This window comes from Talaromyces proteolyticus, assembly GCF_021365285.1.
Source record: "Talaromyces proteolyticus strain PMI_201 chromosome Unknown BGW36scaffold_6, whole genome shotgun sequence".
NCBI classification, from domain to species: domain Eukaryota; kingdom Fungi; phylum Ascomycota; class Eurotiomycetes; order Eurotiales; family Trichocomaceae; genus Talaromyces; species Talaromyces proteolyticus.
The window spans coordinates 2,142,222-2,168,339 of NW_025764282.1; the positions used below are offsets into that span (position 1 = coordinate 2,142,222).

The 26,118-nt window shown below is 45.9% G+C and overlaps 13 protein-coding genes across 13 annotated transcripts; 6 read left to right on the forward strand and 7 right to left on the reverse strand.

Annotated features, from left to right (window-relative positions):
• Positions 1-265: 265 nt before the first annotated feature.
• Positions 266-934, forward strand: BGW36DRAFT_397476 (uncharacterized protein; the record flags this gene model as incomplete). Its single annotated transcript, XM_046218305.1, has 3 exons — positions 266-734; positions 790-875; positions 905-934. The coding sequence occupies 3 exons, from the start codon at positions 266-268 to the stop codon at positions 932-934; spliced, it is 585 nt and encodes a 194-aa protein (XP_046072545.1).
• Positions 935-1,492: 558 nt separating this feature from the next.
• BGW36DRAFT_176141 (Cerato-platanin) lies at positions 1,493-2,216 on the forward strand. The gene has a single exon (XM_046209682.1). The coding sequence runs from the start codon at positions 1,641-1,643 to the stop codon at positions 2,088-2,090; it is 450 nt and encodes a 149-aa protein (XP_046072546.1). The 5' UTR covers positions 1,493-1,640; the 3' UTR covers positions 2,091-2,216.
• Positions 2,217-2,342: 126 nt separating this feature from the next.
• BGW36DRAFT_296269 (uncharacterized protein) lies at positions 2,343-3,494 on the reverse strand (the record flags this gene model as incomplete). Its single annotated transcript, XM_046211249.1, has 1 exon — positions 2,343-3,494. One exon carries the CDS (start codon positions 3,492-3,494, stop codon positions 2,343-2,345), a length of 1,152 nt encoding a protein of 383 aa, XP_046072547.1.
• Positions 3,495-4,072: 578 nt separating this feature from the next.
• On the reverse strand, positions 4,073-5,409 carry BGW36DRAFT_295408 (TOR signaling pathway phosphatase sita; the record flags this gene model as incomplete). The annotated part of the gene is made up of 4 exons (XM_046211180.1): positions 4,073-4,362; positions 4,422-4,753; positions 4,802-5,201; positions 5,256-5,409. 4 exons carry the CDS (start codon positions 5,407-5,409, stop codon positions 4,073-4,075), a joined length of 1,176 nt encoding a protein of 391 aa, XP_046072548.1.
• Positions 5,410-5,703: 294 nt separating this feature from the next.
• On the forward strand, positions 5,704-7,841 carry BGW36DRAFT_461755 (Smg-4/UPF3 family-domain-containing protein). Its single transcript, XM_046222141.1, has 2 exons — positions 5,704-6,199; positions 6,265-7,841. Exons 1-2 carry the CDS (start codon positions 5,949-5,951, stop codon positions 7,745-7,747), a joined length of 1,734 nt encoding a protein of 577 aa, XP_046072549.1. The 5' UTR covers positions 5,704-5,948; the 3' UTR covers positions 7,748-7,841.
• Positions 7,842-9,543: 1,702 nt separating this feature from the next.
• Positions 9,544-10,882, reverse strand: BGW36DRAFT_359623 (putative short-chain dehydrogenase; the record flags this gene model as incomplete). The annotated part of the gene is made up of 9 exons (XM_046214091.1): positions 9,544-9,862; positions 9,918-9,957; positions 10,010-10,050; positions 10,095-10,206; positions 10,256-10,281; positions 10,333-10,372; positions 10,433-10,502; positions 10,555-10,620; positions 10,676-10,882. 9 exons carry the CDS (start codon positions 10,880-10,882, stop codon positions 9,544-9,546), a joined length of 921 nt encoding a protein of 306 aa, XP_046072550.1.
• A 1,052-nt stretch (positions 10,883-11,934) lies between these two features.
• Positions 11,935-14,460, reverse strand: BGW36DRAFT_342053 (flavodoxin and radical SAM domain protein; the record flags this gene model as incomplete). Its single annotated transcript, XM_046213111.1, has 2 exons — positions 14,260-14,460; positions 11,935-14,204 (listed from the first exon to the last, which is right to left on the reverse strand). The coding sequence occupies exons 1-2, from the start codon at positions 14,282-14,284 to the stop codon at positions 11,935-11,937; spliced, it is 2,295 nt and encodes a 764-aa protein (XP_046072551.1). The 5' UTR covers positions 14,285-14,460.
• Position 14,461: 1 nt separating this feature from the next.
• Positions 14,462-16,202, forward strand: BGW36DRAFT_342055 (putative dipeptidase). Its single transcript, XM_046213112.1, has 2 exons — positions 14,462-14,945; positions 14,999-16,202. Exons 1-2 carry the CDS (start codon positions 14,699-14,701, stop codon positions 16,129-16,131), a joined length of 1,380 nt encoding a protein of 459 aa, XP_046072552.1. The 5' UTR covers positions 14,462-14,698; the 3' UTR covers positions 16,132-16,202.
• Positions 16,203-16,204: 2 nt separating this feature from the next.
• On the reverse strand, positions 16,205-17,321 carry BGW36DRAFT_379571 (NUDIX domain protein). The gene has a single exon (XM_046216225.1). It carries the CDS (start codon positions 16,988-16,990, stop codon positions 16,307-16,309), a length of 684 nt encoding a protein of 227 aa, XP_046072553.1. The 5' UTR covers positions 16,991-17,321; the 3' UTR covers positions 16,205-16,306.
• A 966-nt stretch (positions 17,322-18,287) lies between these two features.
• On the forward strand, positions 18,288-20,408 carry BGW36DRAFT_295228 (sensor histidine kinase/response regulator Fos-1/TcsA; the record flags this gene model as incomplete). Its single annotated transcript, XM_046211159.1, has 1 exon — positions 18,288-20,408. One exon carries the CDS (start codon positions 18,288-18,290, stop codon positions 20,406-20,408), a length of 2,121 nt encoding a protein of 706 aa, XP_046072554.1.
• A 300-nt stretch (positions 20,409-20,708) lies between these two features.
• BGW36DRAFT_296280 (ferritin-like superfamily) lies at positions 20,709-21,523 on the reverse strand (the record flags this gene model as incomplete). Its single annotated transcript, XM_046211250.1, has 3 exons — positions 20,709-21,195; positions 21,245-21,348; positions 21,422-21,523. The coding sequence occupies 3 exons, from the start codon at positions 21,521-21,523 to the stop codon at positions 20,709-20,711; spliced, it is 693 nt and encodes a 230-aa protein (XP_046072555.1).
• Positions 21,524-23,976: 2,453 nt separating this feature from the next.
• On the forward strand, positions 23,977-24,734 carry BGW36DRAFT_450608 (uncharacterized protein; the record flags this gene model as incomplete). Its single annotated transcript, XM_046221807.1, has 2 exons — positions 23,977-24,258; positions 24,321-24,734. 2 exons carry the CDS (start codon positions 23,977-23,979, stop codon positions 24,732-24,734), a joined length of 696 nt encoding a protein of 231 aa, XP_046072556.1.
• Positions 24,735-25,329: 595 nt separating this feature from the next.
• Positions 25,330-25,959, reverse strand: BGW36DRAFT_295391 (putative mitochondrial import receptor subunit; the record flags this gene model as incomplete). The annotated part of the gene is made up of 3 exons (XM_046211176.1): positions 25,330-25,535; positions 25,587-25,832; positions 25,902-25,959. The coding sequence occupies 3 exons, from the start codon at positions 25,957-25,959 to the stop codon at positions 25,330-25,332; spliced, it is 510 nt and encodes a 169-aa protein (XP_046072557.1).
• Positions 25,960-26,118: the final 159 nt, after the last annotated feature.

The window sequence follows — 26,118 nt, forward strand, 5'->3', positions numbered from 1 at the left end:
TTTTCCACCCCTCAACTCCTTACTCAACAGTTTATTGTCAGAAAAAATATGCGATTAGATATCCACTAGAAATCCTTACTAAGTAAGGGTTGCGCCCTTTTTGATATAGTGGTTAAAAGTGCGACATTTATCCAAATTCATGCTATTTGACCACAAAACTGTTTTGTTTTCATCCACAATTACGACTCTAACTCTTGTTAACTATCCTTCAAGCTCAGAACCTACTACTCCCTTAACTGCGTCTCTTTTCTATAGCTGAAACATAATGGATCTGCTTTTCACCGTTCTTGAGTGTATTCGCGGCCCGCCTGCTGAGAGCGGAGCTGAAGCAGAGCTCAAACGCAAATCCTGTGGATTATCCACATCATATCGCAGACCAGAAGATGTCGCCGAAGAGGTGATTCACATAATTATGACAACTGAAAAGCGGGGTTCTGCTCTACAATCTAGAATTCAAGGTACTGTCGACACAGAAGGATGGACAGAGGGGATTGCAAAAGCTATTCTAGACAAATTGCGACAAATTATCGAGAACGGGCAGAGCGACATGGGCGCTGTTTTGCAAGAAATCATTAACTTTACAAGCCAAATCGTGGAAGATTTTTTCCAATTTGCAAGAGATCACCCTGTTGCTATAACTATCTTTTGTACTCTCATCGCCCTCGGGGTTCTCTTCCTGATTGCGCCATGGATTATTGAAGCTCTGGGCTTCAGTGCGTCTGGTCCGATTGAAGGTAAAAGCATCGCACGAATAGTAAAGAGAAAGGTCGCTGACTGAACACGATATAGGATCCTTTGCTGCGTGGTGGCAATCAACATACCGTGGATATGTTTCACGGAAGTCTCTATTCGCATTTTTTCAGCGACTGGGAATGGTAGGCATTGATACTGTAACTTCTATCAGCCCAACCAGACCGGCAAATATCGTTTGTAATGAGTATGTAGGGACCATACACTAGTAACAGGTCAAATACATCTTAAAATTATCGTCTCCATGTTAGGAACGAATTAAGCAAACGATGTGTAAAAAGGTATCAGATTCTAGAAGTTCCATAAATATTGTAGCTCAATTTGAGAAAGCTTGGTGGTGATGAACGATTATGCGGTGGAGAATGTTTACAGGCAAACGTTCCAGAGCAATACAATGCACCAAGATTATATGTGGCGAGAAATAAATGTAGCACATCTCATCTCAACCTGGCCAAGCGAAAATAAAGAGAGGTGGACCTTTCATGCCGCTCACCGACGATGCCAGAGTTCCAAGACAATATCCATGTGATGTGCATAGAGTGTCTCATAAATTCGCAATTTACAGTAATGGAGGTGGATCCAGATATCTGCGATTCCTTGAATGAAATGATTTACAGCAGGCTTGGCTTTCCTGCATTTGGTCGTGGGACTTGGCAATTGACACGTGAGCAGTGTTTCCTTCATATGACTTGGTCAGACAAGAAATTATAAAAGGAATTGAAATGTCTGCCAAAAGTCCTTTGATTCTAGTAAATAAAAGAGAGATGGAAACCAAGATTTATACATCTGCAAAAAGCAATTCTTGAACACTGATCTATTAAAATCTGTACAAGTGATCAATTTAAATTCTCACTCCTGGTTGTCTACTATTTGGAGATCAACCCATCAACATGAAGCTGATCCTTAATTTTCTTACCATAATGGTTGCTACTGCCTTGGCTGCTCCGACTACACCACAGGCTGCAGCCGCTACGGCGATTGACGTCGCTTATGACAATACATATGACAATGGTGACTTGTCGACCAGCAAATTGGCTTGTTCCGACGGCTCCAACGGGCTTATAATAAAAGGATACAACACTATTGGTGCTTTACCTAGCTTTCCTCTTGTGGGCGGTGCACCAACCATTGCTGAATATAACAGCCCCAACTGTGGTGCATGCTATAGTATCACCTACAACAGCCAGACCATCTATGTAACTGCCATTGATGTAGCAGTTAATCGGTTTGTGCTTAGCCAGGAGGCTCTGGATCAGTTGACTGACGGACAAGCCGTGCATTACGGTCATGTCAGTGCAACTTACGACGTTGCTTCTCCGTCAAACTGTGGATTTAAGTGAGACCGTTGGTGGAGGGTGGAGTTCTTGGGTGAAACGGTGCTGGTAGTGCATGATACACGGGTGTAATACCGGGCTTTATTTATTAGGATGTCATCCAGATCTCGGAGCTTCAATGAAAGGCGATGGTGTTGACGAGTATAGTAAAAGGTTATCATATCTAGGTTAATCAAGCGATTGGTTTTGAGTAAAGCTTGCAAAAATAAAGAATCAACGGATACACATGTATCTATGAATGCAACATATATGTATGATTCACACACAATCACGTATTCTGAGCAAAACAAGTTCGTATAATTGAACCATATCTTCTGCTATATCGTTACTTCCACAAGTGTCGTCGTATCTTGCCGGTGAATATACGAGACCAACAGATCTTTCCGATTTGCGCCTTTTCTGTTCTGCTGGCAGGACAACTCTTTGTTTTGGCAGTTTTTGCTTTCCTCCAGCTAGTATGTCAATAATACTGGAGAAAGTCACCCCGATTTCCACTGCGAAAACGCAAATAAGACATATCCAGAAGGAATTGAAGGACTTCAAGCTAGTGAGAAAGACCGAACGATTGCACCGTTCGTAAGAACTGATTAACCGTTTGTACGACACTTCTTCGGCGCTGAGACTGATTGGAGTTCCTTCTTCGCGTTCCAGACTTCCAATAACAGGCATTGATAGAAGATCAAATGAGTCATGTCGTTTCTCAAGCTCGTGTTCTAGCAAGAATACTGCTGTCTCATAGCCGGATTTGTCTCTTTGTTGGGCAAGTCTGGCGAATGACAGGATCTGCATGAGAACATTTGTTGTACTGTAATCATCCTCAGTACTACCAACACATATTTCGAGCACACACCACGGTCTTCGCAATACGATCAATAGTGTCTGGATAACACTATGATGTCCGATGATGCAATGATTCTTATACAAACAGGCATTCAGCAGAAAGCGTGGTCTGCTCTGTGTCAGAATGTCCACTTGGGATGTTTGTCCCCGGTGTGGAAGGGTAGATAGCGAAGTAGGCAGCGAATGCAGTTGGCGTGAGGAAGCCCCCTCGCTGCAATCGGCTGTTCCCAAGCCATCCCAGGAAGTGTATATCGGTAAATTCGCCGAAATACATTTCGCCAGCTCGTTTAGCCTTTCGATATAAGTTCTGTCTCGGTCTACCGAACAAAGAAGTATATCCAGCCAGGACTGCGGCAAAACAGCGGTAGAGTAGATTGCAAATGTCGTACTGGGCTTATATTTTCCGTTGATAGTATCATTAAGGAGACATACTCCACCCCCTTTGTCAAGTCCTGCACAAGCTGACAGCAGAGAAGTGGTTGGAGACGAATCTACCGGGACTGTATGCTTTGAAATAGCGGCCTCCAGTGGAATATTGTGCGATGAATGTATGCCATTTTTCAAATTCATTTTGAGTGGTGAGATATATCGCTTTCATGTACGCGAAACATTTTTCTTGGTTTATATGTTTCTGATACTTGTCTTGAAATGTAATTAGGTTGCCCTGTCAAGAACTCGCCATTTGAAAATGTTGACACTGGATGATATAACGCGGGGTCGTCTATCGCACAGCGAAATGTTATAGGAACAAACTGAGCAGGCTTGATAGTTTCAGGGAGAACAAAAAACAGTCAAAGGAAAAATTCGAGAAATGGAAGACCAAATAGAGAGATTCTGGACAGTCATTTGGAAGGGCAAACCTCGACCCCACGTGAGAGGCGCAGTCTTGTCGGATGACTCTTTGGAGCCACGCCAAGACATTGTGATATACGATTATAAATTTAAGCCAATGACGCTGATACGAGAATGCGATATTATAGATAGCTTCCGCATAAACTTGTAAATTGGTATATATTCTGATCTTAGGTGATATCATCAATGACATTGGGAAATAACGCCATGCGCCATGCAGCTCATCCACCGGTTCATTTCAACTGTTACAACGCAAGAAAATCGTGATCGCGTGACAACATAGATGGAGACATATTCTACAAAAAGTATTCACTACGCCCGGGTCTTGACGCAGGAAGATGTCGCTGGTCATCGCCGACAGCGCTGAACAGTTTGAATGTTGGTTTCAGGTCCTCGCGCACCTCGCACACCGATGCCAGATTACCACATCGATAGCAGTAGTTTGGTGCGCTCCACACGGTAGCCACATTTTGCTTATCGAAATGGTATTTGTAACCTTCGTTGACAAGCTGGTGAGCTCGCGCGATCAGGTTGAGGTCGTTGACATGGCAGAATTCTTCGGCGACTTTGTCTCCGAAAAGCCATCCTGCGTATGCTCGTTAGAAGAAATATCCAAGGATTTGCTTTAAGGGATCAGGTACGAACCAGCTCCTCGCGGGCTGACAGCCCATGTCTCAACGTCTTCTGGGTCAGACCAGACCAGGTCACAGAATGCTCCTTCATGAGGAATCTCTTGAGCCCGCGCGACTACGCGCACTTGGTCAAGTGTTCTGATTTCCGGGCTCAGTCCGCCATGCACACACAACACTTTTCCATCAATAATGGCGCCTAGCGTCATGAAGTCGAAGACCTGACAACACGCTTTCCAGACAGAAGCATTCCCATATTTCTGGAAACATTCCTCGTAGAAACCATAGACTTGGGTGATTTGCCTTGACTCGTGATTACCTCGCACTAGTGTGATGCGGTCGGGATATCTAAACTGGTCAGTCGAGACTCGCACTCCGAAGATGGAGCCAACTCACTTAGCCTTTAGACATAGTAATAAAGTCAATGTCTCTAAACTGAAATATCCTCGATCTACATAGTCTCCGAGAAAGACAAAATTCCCGGGAGGCGAAGCAGAAACGCCATCTTTTGACACTACACTGCCAGATCGGCCCCGTCCAGATGCCGACGCATTATCGTCCGTCTCCTCTAGATCATCTGCATTTCTCACCTTTTTTCGCAGTTTCGGGTCTGTTATTGTTGACGGGGGTTCGATATCTGCGGATGTGATGACTGATGGAGCGGTGATCGGGGCTTCGACGTTCGTCTCGTTGGGCATTCCGCCCGCCACACGAAATAGTTCAAGCAGGTCGTAAAACTGCCCATGGATATCTCCGCATATCGTGACTGGCGAGGATACAGGTTGAATATTTGATTCTGGAACAAGTGAATGAGTCTTGCGAGCTGTGAACCTGGTCGATCAAAACATACCCTCCATCATAAACTCCTTGACAATATCACACAATTGTTTCATGTGGTGCTCTGATAGGTACTTGCAGTTCTTGGATGCTTCGAGCCATTCGTCTGGGCCAGCATTATGCCTGAGCTTAGCTGGTCCAGGCGATGGAACCTGGTGTTCCGTCATGCTGTGATGTAGACGACGATTTGTAAGATGACTAAATGAAGGGGGACGGCGTTTCGGTCAGCCTTGCACTGGCGAGGAGGCTGAAAAAAGGAAAGAAAAAAGAGTCAACAAGTACAACTAACAAATCAAAGACGGTACGAGGTCCCAATATGCCTTACAGACGTTTCTTGTCTGTCTGGGACAGTGGCCAGTGAGGTCTGGTGAGGAAACGCAGTGTGCGGGGAGTTTGTCCGCTTCGCCGTGATGGCGTTGCAGCGTCTTTGGTCTTACCCGCGCCCCGTAGTTGGTTCAGGCCTTGCCCTGGAGGTTTCTGATGAATGGATGACTGGGCCCGACGACCTGATTACAACTCACAAAGGCGCTGAGTATAACTCACATTTTCGGTGTTGCAAGTTTTTTATGTCGAGTATCTGTACCGTCACCGGCTGCCTGGCGTGACTGCATAACTGCCATTCCCCGCACCGCTTCTTGGATTCACTGACTACCTCAGTCGTCTTTTCGATAACACAACCACTCCGTGCGGCATATCAAGATCAAATATGTCACAAGCTTCCTCTGGAGGCAAGCCTGCCGGTGTTCTTCAAATTCCCGTTTCCGCTACACAGAAAGGAACCCCCACACCTGCAAAGAGCGCCCCGAAGCCTCCTGCACCAAGATTGAAACTCATCGTTCGTCGACTTCCACCAGGGCTTACCCGGAGTGAGTTTGAGACAGGTCTGGGGGATGATTGGAAACTAGGATCTGGTCAGGTCGACTGGTTCCAGTTCAAGCCGGGCAAAATTTCAAAGGAGTATGCTTGACGTCACTATATCAATAATTTCGTGGATGCATCTAATTATATTGACTGCAAAATAGCCCCGCCAAGCCATCTAGACCAGCAAGAGCCTATCTACATGTTCTATCAGAGGCAATGATTCCTTCTTTATTCGAAAAAGTCAAAAACACGTCCTTTCACGATGCACGAAACAGCTCAAACGACCCTGTACTCGTGGGGCCGCCATCCGTTGAGTTTGCCCCTTACGCTCGCCTTCCCGGGAGTCGAATACGAAAAGATGGACGACAAGGGACCATAGACCAGGACCCTGACTTCGTTTCTTTCCTCGAGAGCTTGACAAATCCCGTTGCCAAACTCGCGACAGGCGAGGCTGACGGCGAGAAAAAGGAAGACGAGGAAGTGAATATTACGCCATTAGTCCAATACATCAAGGATAAGAAGGCAAACAAAGCTAAGGAAGCTGCATCAAGCAAAGCTTCCAAACGCAGCAAAGAGAAAGAGGCCAAAGCAGAGAAGGCAGAGGCCAAGAAACTGTTGAAACGACCCGACAAAGAGTCCACGTCGCTAGCTACGCCTTCTTCACCAGAGAAGAAAGGTGCTTCTACACCGGTGAAGGTTGAAAAGGCTACAAAGGAAGCGGCGAAGGCTGCTAACAAGCAAGCTGCTGCTGCTGCGAAATCGAAGCAATCTGCTAGCAAAGATTCTACACCACAATCTCCTACCCGCCCTGCTGCGACCGACCGTAAGCGGGAACGGGGCGACGTTAGTGCTGCAGCAAAGATTTTACAGAGGGATTTGGGGCTTGCGCCTTCTGGTGGCAGGCGACGTGGGAAGGGTGCTGCAGCGGCTGCGGATGACACTACCAAGAAAGATACAGCTCAAGAATCCGGGTCACCAACTCCAACAGTTCCTACCGGACCCAAGGGATCTAAACAGAATGCGAAGACCGCTAAAGAGAATACGTACAAGGATAACACGCCCAAGGTGATCGCGTCCAAAGCAAATGTAAACCTAGCTGCAGAAGGAGTCACGCCAGCTCCCCGTACCGATAGCCCGACTGCTACGAAGGAAGGTGCACAAAAACCAGCAAAGCAACCCAAGGCCAAACAACCTCCTCCTGTATCACCGACCGCTACCCAAGCATTTGTCAAGCACGCGAATCCATCCCAAGGTGTGACAGAAGAGCTCCTCGATACTGCGTTCAGTGTTTTTGGTCGCGTGACCAAGGTGGAAATTGATCGAAAGAAGGGCTTTGGGTATGTTGATTTTGCTGAGCCCGACGGTCTGCAGAAAGCCATCGCAGCTAGTCCGGTGACAGTAGCCCAAAGCCAAGTCGTGGTATTGGAACGGAAGAATCCGCCATCTCAGGCAAAGGCGGCGAAAGCCAGTGATACAGCACAACCACCAGCTGGGGCGACAACGCTCCAACAAGCAAGTTCTAAAGAGAAACGGTCGCGAGGCACGCGTTCACGCGGAGGCAGAGGCCAGAAGAAGACAGCAGGTGCTGGCGAAGGAGACAAAGTAGAGAAGATGGACAACGCAGCGACAAGCAGCGAGGCGTAATAATGATCTAGAAAATTTCATAAGATACCCTAAAATAAATATACTATGTCTGCAATATATTGAGCCTGTTCGTGAGGCATGCTCAAAGAATGCCATTGCATTTTACATTACTAGATAGGTAGAAGAATTGTCACGGAAAAAATTTTCATATTCGAATATAGAGCTAGACATGACTAAACAGAAAGAGTTAAAAGCCTTTCAGACCTCCTCAACACCCACCAAGCCCGGCCGACCGAAGTCAGACGCCAGAAACAAGGTAAAGATCATCACCACTCCCTGGATCTGCGTATCCTCTTGCGAGGGCACAGCACGATCGAGGCGGGAGTAAACAAGCAGCGAGTGAAGCAGCTCAAAATTTCACTTTAGGGCATCGAGGACATAAGAGGTCATCAGCAAGGGTGGGTTATGTGGCTGATTTTAGAAAAACAGCAGAGGACGTCTACTAATGAAATGATTCTTTGAAGTAGAGTCGCTTAAGAAAAGAAAAAAGAAAAAGATCAAAAGGTGAGGAGGAAGTCGCTCTTTTATAACCGTCGCGAGCAATGACACTAGGCCGAGATGGTATTAGCGCCTGTTACTGCAGAGTTTTCGTTGTTTGCTCTGTTTGGCTGCACTGCGGAGCCTCAGGCACAGATCTGGCCAATAAGCGACACGAGTGCCATAAAGGATGCAGCATAATTGCCGAATTTCCTGGTTACATCAAATTGTTGATATGCCAGACCGGTTACGAGAGAATAATAGCTCCAGTCATCTAGGCCTATCCTTTTTGTGGGCCCGTTTGCGGCCTTTGTTTGTATCCAGGGCGACAGAAACGGCGGTCAACAATTGCCAGTTTCTATGATGGTATGGCATGATAATGTTGAAGATGATGATGATAGCTTTTTTCAGTCATCACGATTCCGAGATACCCAAAGTTCCGCGCTCCTCAAGAACTTATCAACCATCCTACCTTCCGGTCGGTTGTAGCAGTCATCTTGACGTGCTGCTGGCGTAGCCATGATGAACGCTATCGGTAATCTCCATAACGTCTGGGCGAGCTATGTATTCTACATCCTACTACATTATTATGCTACCTTCGGATTTGGCAAATTTGTTTCCCGGTTTCCTCTTTGGATAAAAAGTTTGAGATGATATGTTGACATGTATTTTATAGCACTTGGTAGTGCTTTCAGCTTCTTCATTGTCATAACCGCATATCTCATTAACGTGAGAACGTTGAACAAGTTGCTATGTGGGACGTTGGAGCCACAACTCCGGGCCATGAAGAGTGATGTTCTCAATAAGGCGATCTAGGATTGTCCTATATTGGTTACTGACCGGTGGACCGGATTGCATCTGACCTATAAGGGATATCCGAACGATTCACTCTCTTTTCTTTTGGGGGGTTTCGGCTTTGCAGAGTCAATCATAGTTTCTACTATGAGAAGGCGGAGCGCCCTAACAACAGTACAAGCAATCTGCATCAACAAACATATCAAACGAAAACCTAATCAATATTTCACACTATACCGTATAGTAAAGACGGTGATAGAACTACATGTACTTGGTGGTTTTCAGCCTTAGAGAGTCAGATATTTACTATCTAAGGCCAAGTAAAAGATGACTATTGAAATTCTTTTCTAGGCCCTTGATAAGAGTATCTGTAGTGATAGCGTCTCTTCAATATCATGGTTGCATATTTGATAATTCAACATTCTTCGCCTAATGCTAGGCATCGACCAAAACAAATTCAACATTTGAAGCACTCCCACACGTGTATTTTCTATCCCTAGATCTCGTCACTGTAATTGTTAGCCTTATTTAATTTGCTTTAATAGGCTCCATACTGACGTATAGGTGTCTTCAGGCATTCTAATTCCATCGTTAATAGAAACGCCCATCAATCTCCCGCCATCAACCGTAAGTAGGGCACAATTCATGTATCCTCCACCGGCACTTGACAACAACAAGACTGGTCCAACAATCTCTTCAGGTCTTCCCGGGCGACCAGCAGTAGATCTCAGAGCTGCCTTTTCTGCTGGGTGGGTAATTTTGTATTCGTGTTTTCCAGAGGCGACCCCTGTCATTTCAGACGGAAAAATGCCGGGGCAAATAGTATTAACTCGAATTTTCATCCTTCCAATATATTTAGTGTCACCTTATACATTGTTATTTTTTTAATACCACATACGGATGCAAGCGGCCGGCAAGAAGTTTGGCAAGGTGGACAGCTATGTCAAGTCAGTATATATCTTTGTCAATGGATAACAACCCGTTACATACTCGCAGCTTTAGACACGCCGTATGACAATGAGCCCATAGTTCTACATATGATCAGTTGTAGTTGCAGAATCATCTAGGCACATACCTCTGGTTTGATATTCCAGCTACTGATGCAATCACACAGACATTTGGATCTGCGGCTTTGCGTAGAAGGGGAATGAAGTTGACCGTTAAAAAGTAGACTCCGCTCACATTGACTAAATTTATTAACTTCATTCAGAAATAATTGGTGGAATCGACACGTACTTTGGTTGCTTCTGTCAAAGTCTTCCCTGTGTATGTGTCAACATATGCCGATTAATTTTTGGCTGCTAGTTACGAACTCAATTAATCCATTTATGAGAAGATTCTCAACTTGGTCCGCTGTGACATATCAGTTCCATATTGATATTGCTGATATCAAAATGGATTTGAATCTCTTACGGTCATTATGGGCCGTGGCTTTTACTCGCCATGGACTGCTGACGCCAGCGCAGTTGATGAGAGTGTCAATCTACGATATCGCATTTAGTGTCACGGGTTTGTAGGATTTCTAGAAAACTGACATGATCTTCACGCTCCTTAATGGCCCCCACAATCTTTTGACATCCCTCTTTTGTCTGCACATCTCCCTGAATTCTACTTGACCGTCAGTTTTTGAATACATTATTTATGTTTTGAGTCAACCCGCATATGAATATCTCCGCCAATTTGTTTGGCAGCAACATCTAATACTTCTTTTCTTCGACCAGAAATATACACCTTCGCGCCATTGATGGCAAAGCCCTCAGCAATGGCTTTGCCGAGGCCGGAGCCACCGCCGGTCACAACGACGACTTTCCCCTTGACGGAAAAGAGATCCTCGACTTTGAAGGAGACGTCTTGTTCGGCCATGATTGCCGTAAGCTTGCAAAAAAAAAATAGGAGAAACAAGAAGTCGATGTTTATTATTAATTGGATTAGACTCTCAAACAAAATCTCTCATCGTTTCGTCCCTATGTCCGAGTGCGGGGGTGTGTATTAAATAATCAATGTAATTAATAATTCACTAGCTAACTTCAAGCGATCGGGCAAGTATCTACTGTCGGCAAATTACCCTAATGAGTATAAAGTGCATTTCTGAGGTTATGGGATTTTCCCCGGCTATGGTGGGTGGGCCTCGGTATGTCGGGGAGTTGCAACTTGCAAGGGCTGAATGACAATGGGGCAAAGTGAGAGTAGAGTAGATAACCATGTCCCATAGACTCATTCGTATTGACCTGTACAGTGTAGTATTCCTCCGTTACTATTAACTTCTTGATTCTCATGTTGGTCTAGTATTTGCTACCAATACGCCCCCCAATTAAATTTGATAAACTTCGGGTCGTTGCTGACGACGAGCGCCCTATATTGCAGAGTAACACAATGCAGTCAAGAAATACCAGTATTACATGTGGTCATGAAAAAGGCGTAGAGATCCGCAATCGAATTGGTAATAAAGCCTCCATGCCGAACGGATGATTACCTAGTTGGGAGCTATCGAAAAGTGGTCATCTTGGTCATCTGGTCTGAATGACTTTTAAAAGGCAATAGGTTGGCCGAGAGAAACTGTAATAATGTTTGCCAAGGCTGAGAGATGTCTACGAGTCAATGTGACATGAAAGGAAGTGATGTGGGCGAAGAACCGCACTGTATTGCTCTGGAAATAGAAACGAGCTTTTGACAATTGAATGCACAGCTGCTAGGTAGTGTGAAATATCCAATATAATCAAATTTTTTGAAACGTGGGGCTTTGGAAGTCACTCAAAGTGGTTTGCCCCGACATGTTTCTGTTGGGTCAGATATGGCTTGCTGACGATCCCATTCAATGCCCTAAGGCGTTCACGGACACGTTGCAGCATTTCATGGTGTTCGATGACCAACGTATGGGAATGAAGACAGGTTTTGTAATATCAAACGCATCATATTCACTCCTCAGTCACCACTCGATCTCTATTTTTACCCTTCTTGCGAACACGCTGGTCGGTTGGATCAAATCCTCCATTTCCCCAAAGAGCCCACTCCTCTGTTTCTCGCATGTAATCTTCTGGTCGGAACGAGATTCCCTCGGTTTTCTCTTTATGTAGCAACTCAAAGAATCGGTCGTAATCAATTCTCGTATGCCATTTTCCGTCAACATTGAATCGTTCAGATGCAAGCAGAATGCAGCAACTATGCGCATGTTCTGCCCCTATACCGTATTTCAAGCCTCGTTTCTGGAGCTCGTCGTTTAGAGATGTCACAAAGGCAACCACCTCTTCATAGAATGGAACATTTTTCATGGTAAGGCCAGCACCGGCACTTGAGCTTGTGCCGCAGTACGTCACACCTTTGACCTCTACAAAGCACGGCAGGCCCTTCTCAACTAGGTCAGCATAACCTTTGACCTCGTCTTCGACATTGAAGCCTTTAACGAGAGTCAAGCGGAAGACAGTTCGTTGTTCGTTGCGTTTCTCGCGAAGAATATCTAAGCAGCGTTGAAAGCGCTCCCAGAAATCGCGATGCAACGGGCGATCAATCTTGCGTAGGCTTTCACGGTTGCTAGCATCGATCGATACATACAATTGCGTCACCCGATTTAGGGTAGCGAGTTGATCAGGGTGCTGTGCGTTACAGACCAAGAAACTAGAAATTTGCTCGTCATGCAACATGCCAACAAACTCGTTAATGTGAGGGTAGAAAATGGGCTCTCCAACCAAACTCAAAGCACAGTGCCGGATCCGCATAGCTTCGGCGAACCGTTCCGCGCGAACACCTGGTACGCCTTTCAACATTTTGATCTTTTTGTAATGTCCTTCTTTTACCCCCTTGAAGATCATTTCAGGAGGGTCAACCTTCCATCGCCATGTGGTACCGACCGGGTTGGTGCCGTGGCGCCAGCAAAAGACACACTTATTGCTGCAGGATAATGATGGTGTTGTCTCCATACAGAGATGGGATTTTATACCGTAGAATGAGAATTTATAGCATGAGCCTCGGCCTCGAAGTGCAGACTTGGTCCATCGGCAAATCTTAACACCAGAATGAGACCCAACAATTGTGTAGCCTTGTTTGGTAAGGGCTGCGTATGTAGGCGATGTTGAAGGGACCATCTCTTTCAATGTCGATTGATTGTTTGAAGACTGGCTAGATTGCGTTGTGAAATCGACTGGGAGAGGGCTAGCTCGTGCCTTTTTATTACTACCACCAAAGTTGATGTCTTCAAGATCAACGACCGCTTGTGGTTTTTTTGATTTTTTCGGCCTTTGTTCGTCTTCCTCATCCTCGGATTCTTCCTCGTCACTTTCAAGAGAATTGCCACTTCCTGGAACTCCCTCACCCAACCCGCCAGTTTCGGCAATTTCACCCAAAACCTCGGTCAAACCGGTGGCCCATTCTTTCAAGGAAGCTTCGGCATCGCTCTTCGTGTCACCCAGACCTAGAGGGAAAGCACGTTTCTTCCCAGTCAGTTTAGCCATCCAACGATCTAGATCTTTGGCTTGTGAGCAAAACCCCTCCTCTTCCGTGGGCCAATCTTCCTTGTCTCCAAACCCAAACACGGAATATCCTGCTAGACCCGATAACGGCGCGGTGTCGATACGGAAGTCATTGTGAATCTCGTCAAGGTGACTGAGGAATGTGTCGATGATAGTATCGATATTGTATGTCGGGATCAAGAAGCAGTAGACGTATCGAGTATGGAGGGAGTTTGGAGGTGATTTCGGGGCGGAGACGAAATAATCGTCAAAATCGACCTCGGAAAGGTCATGGAGTTCCGGAGGGAGGAGACCGTAGTCTTTGTCAGATCCTTTCGATTTTGCTTGGGCAGCAGCACGCAGCTCTTCTACGAGCCACTGTGCCCGTTTCTGGGTAGAAATGGTCAACGTCGCAAAGAAGATGATTGGCTTGATGAACGAAGGCTTTGCCAATTGATCATTTTGCTGCTGTTTATCAATTCCTTTGAACTGGCGGTTTCCCAGAATCCTCTTTGGTCCGGATGGTTTCTGTTTTTCCTGCGAGGTTGGTTTGAAATCAAGTGAGGGGATAGCAATGCTCTCTTTCTCGCTGACAGGCTTCTCGAGCCGGGGAGAAGGAGGAAGCGACGATGAAGATGGTGTTTTCAATCGTTTCTGCTGGGTGAAGAATCGCCCCAAAAGAAACAGCGTAGCGAGACTGGCGATGATAGGAATGCGGAATGTATGCCACACAGCCAGAAAACCTGTCGTTACAATTCGTTAGTAGCGCATTCACAGTATATGAAGACACCAATTCACCTGGCTCCACTGAGGTATCTGTCATCTTCAAATTACTTGGTTCGGCATCAAGAGTTGGCTGCTGGCGGGTCTTGCAGGCTGGCAGGGTTCAAAGAGATGTCGCGACGCAAAATTCAGGCGGATCTGAGCGGGGCAGAAATCGCGGCTCTCGATTAGAGCAAGGGTCTTCGGCAGATTGTTGCCACCATAGGGCTGATGGCCTGCGATAATCAAGCAACCTCAAGAACTATAACCAAGCGGCGATGCAATGCTGGGAATGCCATGTCGTCGAGTCACGTCGTCGCAGTGCCGCATGGGTAATTACGTGCGATTGACTAATCGACTGCCCGCTAGCCAGGGCAGGCAAGTGCCATCTCCCTCCACCCGAGATAAGCAGCTTCATCTCTTCTCCAACTTGCGCTGTCCATTCGGCCGACCTCGGTTTTTGTGTTAACCCGATATGTCTGAAGAAAAGGTGGCTCTCCTCGAGGGCCATGGGGGACTTCCACATACCATTACGCAGCACAGGAATGTCAACCCTCGCCGATTAGTCACCAAACCGTGGTCGGTCACACTGGCTGGGCTGCTTACATTGATTGCACTGGGCTTGTGGAGCACAACGTCATTTCGGCACTGTCATACAGTTGAGCCCCTGAAATCTGTCAAGGATCGTGTTCATAAAATTCTCGTCGATACTCCGCTTATCGGTACGCCTTCACTGGGGTTGTCGGTTGAAGTTGTCTAAGCTGACTGCTAATAGACGGGCACAATGACCTTCCCATACTGATTCGAGCGAAATACGGAAACAAGATATATAGCTCGGACTTCATCGAGCGGTTTACGTTCGGCAACCTGACGGGCCATGTGGACGCACCTCGTCTAACGAGTGGCCAGGTTGGAGGCACATTCTGGAGTGTATTCGTACCTTGTCCCAAAGATTGGTCCAATTTTGCCGATGAAGCCTACGCCAAAAGCGTGCGAACAACTTATGAACAAGTCGATGTAATGTCAAGGATCCAACAAGAATTCAGCGGAATTCTGTCTCCGCCACCCAATGCCACAACTGCTTTGCAGGAATTCCAGAGTGGAAAAGTCATCTCTCCATTCGGCATAGAGGGCCTTCACTCGATCGGAAACTCCTTTTCGCATCTCCGATCATTCTACAAACTTGGTGTTAGATACGCTACTCTGACCCACAATTGCCATAATAGATATGCAGACGCGGCCTTGACCGAGCAACCTGACGGCAGAGTGAGAAAGGCAGATCCGCTGTGGAATGGTATCAGCGAGCAGGGAAAGATTCTGGTCTCTGAAATGAACCGTCTTGGTATGATTGTCGATCTTGCACATGTCAGCGAACAGACTATGCGCGATGTCCTTGGAGCCGGCAAGGATGAGTGGATTGGCAGCCAAGCTCCGGTGATATTCAGCCACAGCTCCGCCTATGCTCTCTGTCCGCATCCGCGCAACCCGACTGATTCAGTGCTGAAACTGGTTAAGAAGAGGAATTCTCTCGTGATGGTTAATTTCTACCCAGCCTTTACCAGCTGCACAGCATCTGATCGTGAAGACGGCCTGCCTGACTTTTACCCACCCAATGCGACCCTCTCGCACATCGCTAGTCACATTATTCACATCGGTGAACTCATCGGCTACGATCATGTCGGCCTAGGCAGTGACTTTGACGGGATTGAATCAACGCCTATAGGACTCGAGGACGTGTCCAAGTACCCAGATCTAATTGCCGAGCTCCTCAACCGTGGAGTCAGCGATGAGGATGCTGCAAAAGTAGCGGGTGGAAACCTCCTTCGTGTTTGGAAACAGGTTGACGAAGTGGCACTTAAATTGCAAGCTGATGGAGTACTGCCGGCTGAAGATAAGCTGGAGAAATGAGATCTGAATTATGTATGAATCATGGGTCGACGGTTCACTAGACAGCGGTTTCTTTAGACTGTCCAAGTTTTAATCTTTATTCTTATTTTATATATATATAAGCCATTTGAATCAATTACAAGTTCCATCAAGACGATAGATCACACCACGGCAGAAAATAGTTCAGGACTGTATATTAAATCGTTGTCTCCGAACCCTTAATCACCTTGGAATAGATCTTCCAGGCCTCCGCGGTAGTATCTCCCTGTACGCCGACAAATAGATACGGAACGTCCTCTGATCTCCGCTCACGTCGCATCTTGGCACTCTCTTCAATTTCTTCTCTCGTCACCCACGCCCACTTCATATGTTCGGCGGGGTCCAGGCGAACTTTCTCTTCCCAGTCCTCCGTATCCGCTGCTTCGTGCACATCGATGAGAAAAGTATATTTCGCATTACTCATGATTCCGCGAGATTTGCTCTCCATGACCCAGTGATCAAGACGAACCAGGTCCCGGATCTTGCTCACATGGAAACCTGTTTCCTCGAACACTTCACGGGCAACCCCGTCTAGGATGGTTTGGTCTGTAGGCTCGAGGGAGCCACCTGGGAAATCCCAGTATCCACCAAAGGAGTCACTGAGAGAGCGTTGCATAATGAGCATCAATGGTTGTTGAGGCTGCTTTTTGGCGACAGACGAGGCTGAAGCTGGAGGGTGCTGCTTTTGCTTGCGGTTTGTAAAGACGAAACCGCCGACGATGAAGTAGTTGTATTGGCGGTGGGCAGCGGCGAAATCAGCGATGGGGACATCGAACTCGGCTACAAGATGAGGTGCCACGGTGTAGCTGTATGTGGGAGAGCCCGCCTTGTTTGTCGCCATTATTACGGAGAAATATCGATTGACGTACGAGTAGGTACGTATATTCTGTTGGCCGGCGGATATTTTTGTCAATCTGGTGCAACAGCTTGTCTTAGATACTGTTAGTGGAATAAAACATCAACGGGTGAATGGCATGTGGTTCTTTAAATAAGTACTAGCGGTAGTTGAGTCATGCTTGAATACGAACCGGCGTAGGCAACCACAGTATTCCCACGAAAAGAGCCGCAACTAAGTGATAAATTATTCAGCCTCACCGCCCTCAAGCTTCAAGAACCGGACTACATGAAAGGGTAACTTCATAGCGATGTTGGTTGCGAGTGGGAAATATAAACCGTGTCAATGAGGCTAAACAAAATGGTGTTGCCGGCTTAGCGGGGTACCGATTCATGTTTTCTGTATTTATATACCGAGTTGCTAAGAAGAAAATAATTCGTCATCTTTAATATGGACAACATTGAAAGTACAAATATATGAATCTAATATCCAGGAGCATTGAATCTCTTCGTGTGAAAATAAATATAAACCTTCGATCAGCTTTGAGCCTGAATGGCCGGTACCACCCACGGTCGTCTACTTGGAATTCAACCTAATTGACGATGTCGATTTGAGATTTTTTTTAAATTCATACTTTCTCTGATCATTCACACGGATTGTAAAGAAAATTTCGAACAAGACTCTTCTCATAATGGATATTCAGAAAGCATACTGGACCCTCTCAGCATCGAATCGCATAGATTGGGACAACACTGTGACGTCATCAGCTGCTACGGGTAATGCGCAAGCTGACCGTAGGTATATAAGAATCAACTATATCATAGAGTGCATGCGACTGTAGTACACTGGATACCTGAAGTAGACAGCACTATATACAGCATGTTTTAGACCTATATAGATCATCCGCTATTCTTGCCCCTGGATGCCAAAGTATTTCCTCAAAGAGAAAGACATCGTGTGGGGTGCCAACTGTCATTGGTCTGCCGTAGCTTCCGGCCAATCATAACAGCAACAAGCAAGAAGCAGAAATTTCCCCGCCAATAACAACGTCATCCCGGAGCTAGCCCCGCCGCCAAGTAAAAACTTGATTTACGCTCTCTTCCTGACAGATCGACCCTTGGAATAGGTAATTAGCGTCAGTTAGAGCATGGGTGGCTCGCGCAGCATTTCTATTTTCGCCTCTTCTCCGGCGCTTCATCTCAGCGCTTCATCCTGATAAGACGCACTCGGCGCTTGCTATAGTTGTTGCAATCGCCTAGCAATGACAGTAGATAACGACCGCAACGATGCTCTGCTATCCAGCATGACAGCCCCGCTCTCACTGGAGACTGAGCAGCCGGCGTCGCTGTTGAAGACGCCCTCCGCATCTCTGTTGAGTATCGACGAGATCGCCGACGACATCAGACCACCGCAGACGCGCAAGCTCTTTGAGCAGCATTTACAACCCCTCGACCCCCTCGAGCAACGAGCCCCGCCAGCGAGCGATGCCGACCTCGGCCAGATCTTTGCCCTGCTCCCAATTCCTACATTGGTGCTGGATGCTAGTCTCCGCATTATCCAACTGTCAGAAGGATATGTGATATTCTCTGGTCTATCCCGTGAGGAATGTCTAGGACGCAGTGTCTTTGATTTCCCCGCTCACAAGGTTCCTGCGCCAGACACAACCACGCTACATCTAGCCATCACAAATGCAGTGTCCACTGGTGCACCCCAGACCCTTGACGATGTCGAAGTTGCCACAGATACTGCTGTGTCTATTTACAATATACGAATTACCCCCGTCTTCAAAGCTGGAAAGCTTCGTAATGTCTTGATTGCCGCTCACGACGTAAGAAAAGATCACCTTGTACGAAAAAGCAAGGAGGAGATGGTTTACAGAAATGAGACGTATCGGATTCTCGTCGATACAGTGAAGGACTATGCTATTTTCATGCTGGATACGTCTGGTTATGTTGCCACCTGGAATTCGGGTGCTGCCATCCTGAAAGGATACAGCTCCGACGAGATCATCGGCCGACATTTCTCGACTTTTTATGGTGCAGATGACCGTGCGGTGGATAAGCCCGGAAAAGAGCTAGAGGTTTGTTTAAGGGAAGGAAAAGTAGAAGATGAAGGCTGGCGTTTCCGCAAAGATGGAACTCGTTTTTGGGCCAATGTTATGATCACCCCTGTCTACACAGCCGGTCGACATATCGGCTTCGCCAAAGTTACCAGAGACCTAACTGAGAGAAAGGCAGCTGAGAGTCGGCTGATTGCTGCCTTTGAAGAGTCTTCAAAACTCAAGTCGGATTTCCTGGCGAATATGAGTCACGAAATTCGTACCCCGATGCACGGAATGCTTATGGCTATTCAAATATTGAGCGAAACCAAGGTCACTGAAAAGCAACAAGAATATATATCGATTATTGAAGATACAGGGTCAATCTTGTTGCGGATCATCAACGATGTACTCGACTATTCTAAATTGTCATCTGGTACTTTCTCTATTACACCGGGCGTGGTTGACATCAGAGATGTTGTAAACGCAGTCTACCGGAATTGTCAATCATCCTTGAAACCCGATGTAGAGCTTCAAGTCCAATTTCCGGAAAATTTGCCACAACATGTCAAGGGAGATCCGCTTCGATACCGGCAGATAGTCCAGAACCTTGTCGGGAATGCTGTCAAATTCACGGACCACGGTTCCGTTCAAGCTGAAGTCACATTCCAAGAACACCCAGACGACCCATTTGCGTACGAAATTACAACAACAGTCACTGACACTGGAATCGGCGTCTTGGAAGATGCGGCGAGTTCGCTTTTCACCCCATTTTCTCGATTTGCCGATAGCAGTCGCAAAAGGTATCAAGGCACTGGATTAGGATTATCCATCTGCAAGAGCTTAGCCGAACTTATGGACGGTCATGTAGGATACTGTTCAAACCCTACGGGTCAGGGTAGCGTTTTCTGGTCATCAGTGAGAATGGGCAAGATCGACAACACACCGTCTGGATCCCGCGTACGAGAACCTGTTAGAGGGCCGATCCTGAATGCTAGTATCCAGGAAATAGCACCTCGGAAGCAAATTCTCCTAGTTGAAGATAACATCATGAACCAGACCATCATGTTGAAAATGCTCAATATGATCGGGTTTGAAAAGGTAGACACGGCCTGGGATGGTGCCGAAGCAGTGCGGAAGGTCAAACAAAAACCGCTTTCGTATAATGCAATCTTAATGGATATCAACATGCCCGTCATGGACGGGATGGAAGCCACAGCGGCCATCCGGGCAATGAGTCGTGATGTACCCATCATTGCCATGACTGGAAATGCCTTGAAGGGAGATGCTGAGACATACCTTGCCAAAGGCATGAACGACTATGTTTCCAAGCCGGTTCACCGACAGCACTTGGTCTCAATTCTGTTGAAATGGATTGGACCGTGAACTATATTCGGCCTATACTCAATCTTCAGGTCACAACCATCTCATAGGCTTACCAGATATTGGAAGTTTGATCTTGGGAAATGCCTACAAACTCTATAGGCGGCTTGACTCGTTTGGTTTCTTTGATCTCATATCTTGGAGTTGGGGGTTTCTTTCACGACCAATTACGCCTTACGTGCATTCTTCTGGCGTTATTTTGGGCACTACGGATACATTGATCAATGGTATATGCACTGCCATCGATAGTTACACATTGTAGTACATATATATCGGATACCCAATCTATTTGATTTCGCTCAATTAATGACGACCGGAAATTTGACTGTTCTCCAGTTGCGAACACAGCGATCTAACCTCAAGAGTGACAGAATCCGGATCATTGAGCCCACCCCAAGGCAGATTGCCATTAGCATTGCGGAGCTCACGATCAAGATGGAAAATTCCATGACCCGGGTGCTTTGAGACCCGGACCGTCTGCTGCAATAGATCCGCCAGATCCTTGACATGCTGAGTCTGCTTCTGCAGAAACCGTCTGTCGAGCGCTGTACAAAGCGAGTAACAACCGGCCTTTTCTGCGAGCCGCATCAGGCGCTCCAGATCGTCCAGTAGTTTACGCTCCGTCTCTACTGCTTTGTGCAACGGGATAATGGGTTCGACGGGGTTATCTGGAAATTCGCAGGTCGGTGCTTCGATATTGGTGGGCTTGCATCGTCCGCCGCGTTGGATGAGATATCGTTCAAGCCAGCTTGCGTCGGCGAGACACTCGACCGCGGACTTCTCGAAGAGACTGTAGCAGTATCAGCATGATGTATATATCGCGGTCTGTAAGAACTTACAGTCCAAATCCGTGCAGTGAAACGTTTGCACGCCAGCAGTCCGCTGCCAATTTCCGATAGAACAGCCAACCAACTAATTCTTGGTGTATATGGCCTCGGACTGACTGGAAACATGTCAACAATTAAACATTCAACGGGCTGTGGCTGTTCTTGAAAGTAGGATAGAAATTATCTCACCTCCTCTACTTCAAGAGAAAAAGTCGACGTGCGGCAACAGTTGTCGACATTTTTGTCCGAGAATTCTTTGATCAGTCTTTGCGCTTCTTCGGTGCCGGGCATTCTGGGTTGGCGTCTTTTACTGAGGATGTTAAGAAATGAAGAGCTCATTCAAGCCATGCAGTTTACCACATGGGCTATCTTCAAATGAAGAGCAGAGGCCAAGCAGTATTTTCGATTTTAGGTCTTGTACGGGAGATAAAAAAGAGCGCATATGCTGCTACAATGTGGCTCAATAAATATTGTCGGTTTTTCATAGTCCTAAGCAGTCCATCATAATGACATTTCGGTACGCAAAAACCGGATGCTTCTTGCGATATGTGGAAGTTTTGTTCCGGTGCTTTAGATGTGGCGTTTCAGTACTGAATACGCATTATTTGATGCTCCATTCGGAATTCAAGTATCCACGAAATGCGGATGACCGTACGATGACGAGAGTCTCGCCATAGACATCAGTTAACTTTTATTTATTACCAGGGAAGCTTGGAAACTTTGTACCTGCAAGGTGCCTATTGACGATTGAATCTTACTGCCTCTAGATGAGCTATGTATAGTAGTTGGTTTGAAAATTATTGCCTTCTTCGGCGAGCTTCTATTTGAACAAGACAAAATGCTATACATTTTCCGGCCAATGATCAATATTAGACTGGCACCTTATTGAAAATTACTAGGATGATCCTCCACGTCTATATTCAGCTGTCTGTATTAGTGCTAGGGCTGGGGTTAAATCGAAGATGATGACAGTGCTCCTCCCCCCCAAAAGCCAAAGTCCTAGGGTGACACAATTACGGATTGCGCTTTAGTCGCTGCGGCCTCCATTAACATCCTTTCGCATGTCAAATTTTCATGTTTTAAGTATACGTAGTACTAAGTTGAATTCAGTTCGTTGATGAATTGATCTTTGGGTATCTAGAACTGCACCTGATTGTACAATATTGGGACGGTCGCAAGATGTCAGTTGGTAGCACTTGAAATACGTCAAGGTTTTTATCACTATTCCATTTTCTACATAGATTCTGACTCGGATGTGTACGTTATCGCTCTCTTTTTGACACACTACTATACTCACAGAGTCTCTCATCTTACTCGCTGTCTCGCTTCTCTGTAGGAAATGAGATACTATGGATACACCGAGATCCAAGAGCGAACGTAGCACAAGGCCTGGATGAAAATGAAGCTAAAAATATGGCAAATTAGAACCATTCTGTCCTTACAATCGAATACTTGTACTAGACGCGCTCAAAATATGCAAACTTGGGCGGGTAAACTAACAATCGTTTATAACATTGGTACAACTTCAGGAAACAGCCGCTAACCAGGAAAGCTATATATGTTTTCAATTGCTCTAATTCAGTAGAAAATCATTTGTATAACTCTACCCAGTTTGATCAATATTAATTGATACATTCGCACACGATCCCAGGCATTTTCAGTTTAATGAGTATGTATGTGACACCAATTTATTTAATGCTGTATCGAACATATGCTCCAGTCCAAAATGACATAATTGAGGTTTCAAACTTATGAATGCACCTCAGGTATTTCTCTGAAAAGTTTTATTATTGTCGCTCAGATGTCACCCAAGGGCTGCATGACCTGTTCGTACCCTTGTAGTATTTATGTCTGACGACACAAGTTTTTGGCGTCTAGTTATTGGACTAAATACATGAAGCCAGTTTGAAGAGCTTCTGGTCTTTGTTGCGTTATTTTTGATTGAGGGTTGTGCTTGTAAGAACATGGCATGGTTGTACAAAGAATCATTGTTCTCCTGTTGTCCTTGTTGGATAGGTTTGGAGCAAAGAAAGGACCACGATTTTTTCTGAAACTTCGGCTCGGTTTTAAATATCCTACTGCTGATGGGTGAAGGTTGGCATCAGTTGATGAATTGATTTCTCTTCCTTGATGCCACTTTATCCAAAAACCTTTAGTGTCAGTGGTGTTCAGTCAATGTACTGTGCATAGGTAATAGCGAAATACGTAGTACAAAAAGGGAAGTCAAGAGAAATTGGGACTGATTTATTCTTTTAGATATCAAGATTGAATGAAACGAATATGTGAAACAATTTATGTGTGTAGTATTTTGACACTCGTCACGACATTTGAAATTGAGCTATTTCGGATTACAAGAATAAATTGACCATGTCGATATCCATTATCCAAATGGTGTGGGCCTGTGACACTTGTAAAATTTAGTGTATAATCTTCTTTATTGGATATGTTTCTCTATGTCTCCTAAAGTGAAAAGCGCACTAATTACATTAAATCTTACAGGTGTGACAACAACAAGGATACCATGAACCTTCATGCTACTCTTTGTGTTGCTGCAGATATTTATTACCTTAGGTCGGCATTGGCAACTTCCTCGAGGTTGGAAACCAACCTCACATCACATTTCATTCTACACACACTGCATCCAGCGGATGAGACTATATCATTGATATTACCAAGATTGGTTACTGGATAAGAGGGATTCGGCGAGAAGCTGAACTGCCTTCAGAAGGTTAACCTACAACAGGATGAGCACCAAAAGAAGTCTCTTAATTCCCTATGCCCTCCTTCTTATCTTCTCAACTATCCAACTCTCCTTGGTGTCTCAGATGGTAACCTTCTTGCATATTCAAAAGACCCAGGTTATGACATACCAAGCCCTCAACAGCGATTCCCCGGGGTTTAAAATTCATGTCTTGCCTGAGAAGCTGTCTTTGAACCAAGGACACACTACAAATGGAGCTGCCGGATATGGATTGGTCCTAAGTATTACATTTCTAGTGATCACATTTTTCTTGCAAGGAAATAGGGTATGCTCTTACCGACCATGTGCAATTTACAATAAGGAGGAAAAATCTCACTCGTTTTATAGAAAAACCAACCAATCCTTTTGATAATGACTCTGCTATTGGGGTTATTAGTTCTATTCGTCCTATCGGCATTCATCTACGTCTTCGCTGTGACATACATGACATCTGAAAATAGGATCAACACTCGTATCGCTGAATCCATAAATGGCGCTGCATACCCGATTGACAGTTGGACACCCGAAACATGGTATCGAGCTCTTTTACTGCTACCACTTACGGGCGTTGATTTGACTGGTGCTTATCAAGAGATGGTGGCCTGGAGGTGGTGGACATTACCGTATCTTGCTGTCAGTACCTTGGCATTTGGATGGACAGCTGTTGTATGTGTGAAAGACAGGGGACGTTTACTCAATGGTGGCTACGTGGTGTATGGAAACGGGGATGATAGTCTTGAAGAAAAGATAGCGGCCGTCTGATATCGCCCATTTGAGTCTTCGGACGAGAAGGCAGAAGGATGGATCTTTCTTCATTTGGGAAACATTAATGGCTAACGTGCAGAGAAATTTATAGTGGGAGTCTACTTGGCAGTTTATATGTTTGTTTCTGGGGAAATTTTGCAATTCAACTGCTGTGAACATTGAAAGAAGGGTGAGTGCTAAGGTATTCAAGTCTAAAATTCAGGTCGATTCTATATGAAGTAAGAACATGAGCTAATTAAAAATTGATTGACCTCATAAATTTGTAGAGTAAAATACAATTAGAATCCTGTCGTCTAAAAAAAGAATTCCGTAGCGGGCAAAGAGTACCAGCATCAAGTTGCCTCGTAATATAACAAAACCAGTTCCGGACTCGACGCAAGATATGATTCCATGCCACTCCAGAATGAAGAATCCTCGCACCTCCTGGTCCACGAGAATCCGATAAGTATACAGTACGAAAGCGGAGAGCGAATATTGTAGCAGAAAGGATGGTTACTAGGCTGTGTACCGGGGCGAAAGATGCGGGATGGGCGAAATAGTTGATGAGGGCCCCGGTTACGACGAACAGTCAATTGAACGAAGATGGCACAATTTACTCGACGCCGTGGCCATCAGAGCTACCAGTTTCGCCGGTGAAAGAACCCAACTTCAGTCCACTGTCCATGGCAACCATCTCAGCAAGTATCTCTAGCACTTCCTTGGGCACGGTCTTGTCGTATATCGAGATCAAATCCTTCGGCTGGGGGTAGACTTTAAGAGCCTTGTAAAAAGCGAGGGCAGCTTCGACATTATCCGAGCCTGTAAACAAGTCAGCAACAGTTACCAAATACATTACTAATGACAGCATACCGTCAGCACAGAGGCCCTCTCCTTTGGCTACCTGGCTCATAAAGTACGTTTCCTTCTCCTCTAGGTCGGTAGGGAAACCTTCATCCTTGGCTCGAGAGACGGCCTTCTTGATCTCTTCCCGTTGAGCAGCGCCCTGTGCCTCTGCTTCCTCCTTTTCGACGCGGGCCATCCGTCGGTTATTTCTTTTCAGGGACTTTCGGAATTCGGGGTCAGATTGCCTTTTGTAATCGAACCAAACCGCATATGCTATTTGCCAATTGTCATTAGCCCCATTGCTGTACGTCATAGTCAGTTAGGTTGAGATGGTCAGCGTACCCAGAAAGCCGGTCAATACCGTGCCTGTTGACACAGCTACCAACGTTGATGTCTTCATGTTGGCGGTAGGAAGAATTATAGAAGCAGCAAACAGTCGATACAGCGGGTAGGATATAGAAACGCAGCCAATGGCCAGGCTATCAATGATGCGAGGGCCGGGGATGATGGTTGTTGACCTGAAGCTCGCCGCGGAGTTTGCCTTGACGCGGCTAAAATT

Excerpts from the sequence above, each read along its gene's own strand:
- BGW36DRAFT_176141 (XM_046209682.1), top strand. The coding sequence starts at position 1,641 with ATGAAGCTGATCCTTAATTTTCTTACCATAATGGTTGCTACTGCCTTG.
- BGW36DRAFT_461755 (XM_046222141.1), top strand. The coding sequence starts at position 5,949 with ATGTCACAAGCTTCCTCTGGAGGCAAGCCTGCCGGTGTTCTTCAAATT. Across the intron at positions 6,200-6,264 it reads CCGGGCAAAATTTCAAAGGA|CCCCGCCAAGCCATCTAGAC; the intron begins GTATGCTTGACG and ends ACTGCAAAATAG.
- BGW36DRAFT_342055 (XM_046213112.1), top strand. The coding sequence starts at position 14,699 with ATGTCTGAAGAAAAGGTGGCTCTCCTCGAGGGCCATGGGGGACTTCCA. Across the intron at positions 14,946-14,998 it reads CGTCGATACTCCGCTTATCG|ACGGGCACAATGACCTTCCC; the intron begins GTACGCCTTCAC and ends GACTGCTAATAG.
- BGW36DRAFT_379571 (XM_046216225.1), bottom strand. The coding sequence starts at position 16,990 with ATGGCGACAAACAAGGCGGGCTCTCCCACATACAGCTACACCGTGGCA.